At 42.0% G+C, this 5,566-nt stretch overlaps 1 protein-coding gene across 6 annotated transcripts in view; it reads right to left on the reverse strand.

Moving 5' to 3' along the window:
- CEP162 (centrosomal protein 162kDa) overlaps positions 1-5,566 on the reverse strand; it is an 80,761-nt gene that overhangs the window by 48,074 nt on the left and 27,121 nt on the right. For all 6 annotated transcript variants that reach the window (XR_436175.2, XM_006773462.2, XM_006773463.2 and 3 more), the window contains 2 exons: positions 4,185-4,376; positions 3,539-3,620 (listed from right to left, as the gene is read on the reverse strand). Coding sequence is in view for 5 of the 6 variants with exons in the window: in XM_006773462.2 (XP_006773525.1) it covers positions 3,539-3,620; positions 4,185-4,376 (274 nt within the window). In the remaining variant the exon portion in view is untranslated. The remainder of the gene's footprint in view (positions 1-3,538; positions 3,621-4,184; positions 4,377-5,566) is intronic.

Consider the following 5,566-nt stretch of genomic DNA (forward strand, 5'->3'; position numbering starts at 1 on the left):
GGGGGGGGGGGTCATTCATCCTGGCCTGCATCCTCTCCAATCCAGGACCCCTTGGGGAATGTCAGACTACTGGCAGTCAGACATCCTTCTTGCAATTCGGCACCATTGGCTCTTAACTGCTCACCCACCTGCTTGCCTGATTGCCCCTAACTGCCTCTGCTTGCCAGCCTGATTGCCCCCTAACTGGTCCCCTGCCTGCCTAGTCACCCCCTAACTTCCCCCTTGCTGGCCTGGTTGCCCCCTAACTGCTCCCCTGCAGGCCTGATCGCCCCTAACCACCTCTGTCTTGGCTCCAGGCCTAAGCCGCAGTCTGGCCTCCCTCTGTAGAAGGCGACCTGGTGGATCAGGGGAAGGCGCTGCCCCCATTACCCCACTGCTGCTGCCACTGCCGGCCTGAACCTGGGCCCTTCACAGTCACCTGAGGCTGCCTGAGCCTCAGCCCTCACAGCCACTGCGGTTTTGTCCAGAAAGTCATCCGGAAGATGTCCGCCCTAATTAGCACATTACCCTTTTATTAGTATAGATGGTAGTTCCTCATTAAGAGCAGAATGATGGAAAATGGCCTAATTAATGAAAATCCCCATTTGCAAGGTGTGTGTGTGCGCATACATGCGGGGTTGGGGGTGGTGTCTTCAAAAGGTCTCTCCAGTGGATTTCAATTTGCTAATGATTACTGTATTTTCCTTTCTGAATGGGAGTACTTGTTGCAGTTCACCATTATATATATCAATGGTAGGAGTGAGGTAGTTATAACTTGCCTTTTTAAATCACTGATTATTAAACAATCAGGAACCACATTCAAACTTGATGGAAAGGACTGCACTTTACCTGGAAATCCTGGCCTTTTTGAGGGATACAGTCCTGAATCGGACTCTGAGCTGACTGCTATGGGAGAGAGTTAAGTGGGTATGTGTATGAAGAAGAGTGAAATAGAAATTTGGCTATTGGAAGGATATATTCTGGTTGAGACTGCCTAGATGCTTATCAAGCTCATTTATTTTTCTCTCTGGGTATACAAGCAAATCGCCTTTCCCAGCCCTCTTGGATCTTGTTAGCTAAATATGCTAGGTCTTATCAATAGAATGTGAGTTAAAGCAGTGTAATACTTTTGTGTTGAGGCATAAAAGTATGCGACACCATTCTTTTTCTTTCCTTATCAACTGGTTGGATGAGGCCATGATAACTTTAAAACCATGCATTTGTGACAGAATAGGCCTGAGTCCCTAAATGACTGTGTGTAGCAGAGTCCCACTCTGACCCCACTGACACTCAAGAGATTATGATGTGAGCGAGAAATAAATTGTGATGATGCTAAGCTAAAAAATTTCAAGGATTATCTGTTATAGCAACTAGGATAATGTACCTTAGAGCTTACTAAATAATTTTTGGATATGTGTACTAAAGTTTATACTACTAACATTTCTATAATTATTATTATGCCTTTAAGGTAAATATACTTGTCTTTGACTTTTAAACACAAATGTAATAATCTATACTTTAGAATTCACATTACTAAAATGCCAACAAAGACATAAGATACAGAAAATCTCTTCAGTAACACTAACATATCACCAAACGGTACTGGTGAGTAAGCACAATATGTCCTTTAAAAATAACTAGCACTGAAGATCAGTGGAAGAACACTAGACTTAGCATGCAAGTAGATGGGTTTTAGTGTAAGTTTCACTGTATCATTTTTGCTCAACTAGTATAAATGTAGAAACAAGGCCATGAAATCGCTGCAACTGGATTTCCATGTATTACAAGGGGCTCAAAATGTGTCTATTAAAACATAAATGAATGGATGACAGACTTTTCAGATATATTTCGTGGACATCACAGATCTGATCATGTAAGTGGTTAAACACATGGACTTCCTGTGTATCCTTTAAGGCTTATTGTTCTTATGAAATGAAGATAATAATGGAATAAACTTCATGGAGTTGCTGTAGATTAAATAAAATAGTGTATGTAAAGAATTTTGCATAGTACCACATTGAATATATGATAAAAATGCTGGATGTTGTTATCATCATCATCATCATCATCATCATCATCCAGTTGTTGTGAGAGCTCCACGACTGAAGTGACTTTATTGTAGTCTCATCACTTGAATGATGGGGATTAAGGGTACCTGTCCTACTTCTTATAAAACCCCAGGAGGCCCTAACCAGTTTGGCTTGGTGGATAGAGTGTTGGCCTGCAGACTGAAGGGTCCAAGGTTCGATTCTGGTCAAGGGCATATGCTCAGGTTGCGGCTCAATCCCTAGTGGGGGTCATGCAGAAGGCAGCCAATCAATGATTCTCTCTCATCATTGATGTTTCTATCTCTCCCTCTTCCTTCCTCTCTGAAATCAATAAAAATATATTTTAAAAAAAATTAAAACCACATGAGATAATGGATCTGACACTCTAAGTCAGTGGTTCTCAACCTTCTGGCCCTTTAAATACAGTTCCTCATGTTGTGACTCAACCATAAAATTATTTTTGCTGCTACTTCATAACTGTAATGTTGCTACTGTTATGAATCATAATGTAAACATCTGATGTGCAGGATGGTCTTAGGTGACCCCTGTGAAAGGGTCGTTCGACTGCCAAAGGGGTCGCGACCCACAGGTTGAGAACCGCTGCAAGTGATACACAAATGCAAAGCTGTTTCATGATGAGGTTATTGTGATGTGCTATTCTGTACCAGAGCTGGAGCATTTTCTCCAAGTCCACTTCTCTTGTACCCAAACTCATCCTCTGGAAGGATGGCCAGTCTATGACTAATTACAAAACTAACTGGCTTATAAACTAGAAAAATCTATGACTCATCCTATATAAAAAAGAGGTAATATGCAAATTGACCCTCATGCCCTCACAAGCAGGCTGCGTGGGATGACCAGGCTGGCAGGGGGGTTAGTGAGGGACAAATAAACAACTAAACTAGCAGGCTGCATGGGGCAACTAGGCCGGCAGGGGAGGACAGTTGGGAGTGATTAGGCTGGCAGGCAGGGGAGTGATTAGGAGACAGTGGTCCAGGATTGTGAGGGGGATGGCCCAGATTGGAGGCAGTGAGGGGTGATCAAGCTGGCAGGGAGGGGCAGTTAGGGGCGACCAGGTAGGCAGGTGAGCAGTTAGGAGCCAGCGGTTCCAGATTGGAGAGGGTGCAGACTGGGCTGAGGGGAACCCCCACCCTGCACGAATTTTGTGCACCGGCCCTCTAGTCTACAGAATGAAATTCATTTTCCATCCCTTCATTCAAAATCAACTGTCCCTGAGCTATTTAAAGCTGAAGAAATTATATTTTTAAGTAAAAAGCTTTAGGACTACATAATGGCATTTATCTATTATTTTCTTATTTTAGCACTAGGAGAATTTTGATGAACTAATTGAGTAAAAAGAAGAGAGTAGTGGCTCATAGGTAGATACATACAAGTTACACTTGAATCATTCACTAGGAATGATAATATAGAACAAATGATTCCACAATTTTCCAGAGACAAAACAATAAACAATCAAATAACTTGCACAATCCAATGAAAAAAACACATACCTTACAGGTTGTAAATCCAAACCCCTGATCCCAAAGGAATCTATTTTGATAGTTTTCATCAGCTCCTCTACTGTGGGCAGATCTAAGAGGGGAAAGAAATTAAAATAGCAACCAAAAATGTTAGGTCATTTGCTTAATTTTATGTAACATACCAACAAAATTACTTTTTCTCTGATTGATATAGTTAACAAAATGACTCATACAAGAAACCCATTGTAAACTTCCTTGTACCAAGACAACTTCTGTTAATAGTTATTATTTGAAATATATATAACTATATATTTAATGCATAGGCATACAAGTCTCAAATATATGTATCTGGGTAGAGCCTCATATACTTTACTAAGTATGTATTTAGTTGATCCCTACTCTTCTCTATTTAAAAAATAACTTTCGTATATGTTCATGGAAAAGATTAAAAAATGTGAAAACAATTCAGTAATTTTGTAATTTGGTCAAAGCAGATTAGAAACTGAAATTTCATCCCATGTTCAGCTCTAACTTTACAGTTAAATCACTGATTTCCAGATTTGTTTTACAAACCCTTTAATAAATCCAGAGATTGAGAAATAATCACTACAGCAAATTGTGTCTAAATTACACTAAATTGGAAACTGTTCAGAGAGGATCTTAAATAAGCTTTTACCAGATTCTGTAGTAGAAATGTTTTTGGAGGACTCTTCATTTTCTTGAGGATGGCTTTTCTCTGAGCTCTTGACATTTTCCATGGCAGCAATCTCAATTCTTTGTTCATCAGAATTTCCCAAGGAATGGGCTATGTGACAATAAGCCTGATGAAGAGCTTCAGTATCACTATTGCTTTGTCCATAAGAAACACCTGTTAAAATGAATGTACTCTCCAGCATAATCCCACAAAACAGGAGAAATATATAATACTAATGTCATCCCTTAATCTGTGAAGAATGGTGAACAAGCCATAGGACAACAATGACATTAGAGTTACTAGCAAGTACAAAATTAGGTAATATATAGGTAATGGCCTACCAGTATAAATCACAGCAGGCTCAGTCACTCTTCAGAAAGTTGAGATGTGTCCTGACATGGTAAGTATAAAATCTGACTCCACTAGTTAACTGTCCTCTCTTCCCACTACCTTTAATTCAAAATAGTTGAATAAAACTATTCCTAAATTTCCCAAAGTGGCCCAATCATCTCAGGATTTTGTCTCTCCCTTATCAATACCACTCTTTCAGCTTTCCTGTGTTACCAAGCAGTAGTCTGCATTTCTTCACCTGAAATTCACTCTTCTAACTTTGCAATTACATGGGTGTTTGCAATTCAGTGTGTGCCAACTTCCTGCAAAAGCTGCTATAATGAAAAACAATTTCCTAATGGCCAAATCCGGTCATCTTTAGTTCTCAACTCCTTGAGACATCTGACACTGTCCTTTTCCTGGGATCTGTCATGCATCCCTTCTCCTTGTTCTTCCCGTCACTTTAATGGCTACTTTTCCATCTTTTATGGTAAAACTAGAGGCCCAATGCACAAAAACTCATGCAAGAGTAGGCCTTCCTTCTCCCCCAACTGCAGGCACCAGCTTCCCTCCAGCACCCGGGATCTGGGCTTCCTTCCTCCGGCCACCGGCAGGCACCACGACACGGGCGGTTTTGCTCTGGCCCTGCCAGCAGGCACCCGGAACCTGGGCGGCTTCCCTCCGGCCCTGGCTTCGTCCAGAAGGATGTCTGGAATGAAATCCGGTCTAATTAGCATATAACCCCTTTTATTATTATAGATTACTAGAGGCCTGGTGCACAAAAATTTGTGCACTCAGGGGTGGAGGGGGTCCCTCAGCCCGGCCTGTGCACTCTCACAGTCTGGGACCCCTTGGTGGATGACCACCTGCTGGCTTAGGTCTGCTCCTCGGGAGATTGGGCCTAAGATGGCAATCAGACATCCCTCTGGCAGCCTGGCAGCCCTTGGGGGATGTCCACTTGCCAGCAGGGAGCGGACCTAAGCTGCAGTCAGACATCCTTAGTGCTGCTGAGGAGGCAGGAGAGGCTCCCGGCA

This window comes from Myotis davidii, unplaced genomic scaffold (assembly GCF_000327345.1).
Source record: "Myotis davidii unplaced genomic scaffold, ASM32734v1 scaffold185, whole genome shotgun sequence".
Classification (NCBI taxonomy): domain Eukaryota; kingdom Metazoa; phylum Chordata; class Mammalia; order Chiroptera; family Vespertilionidae; genus Myotis; species Myotis davidii.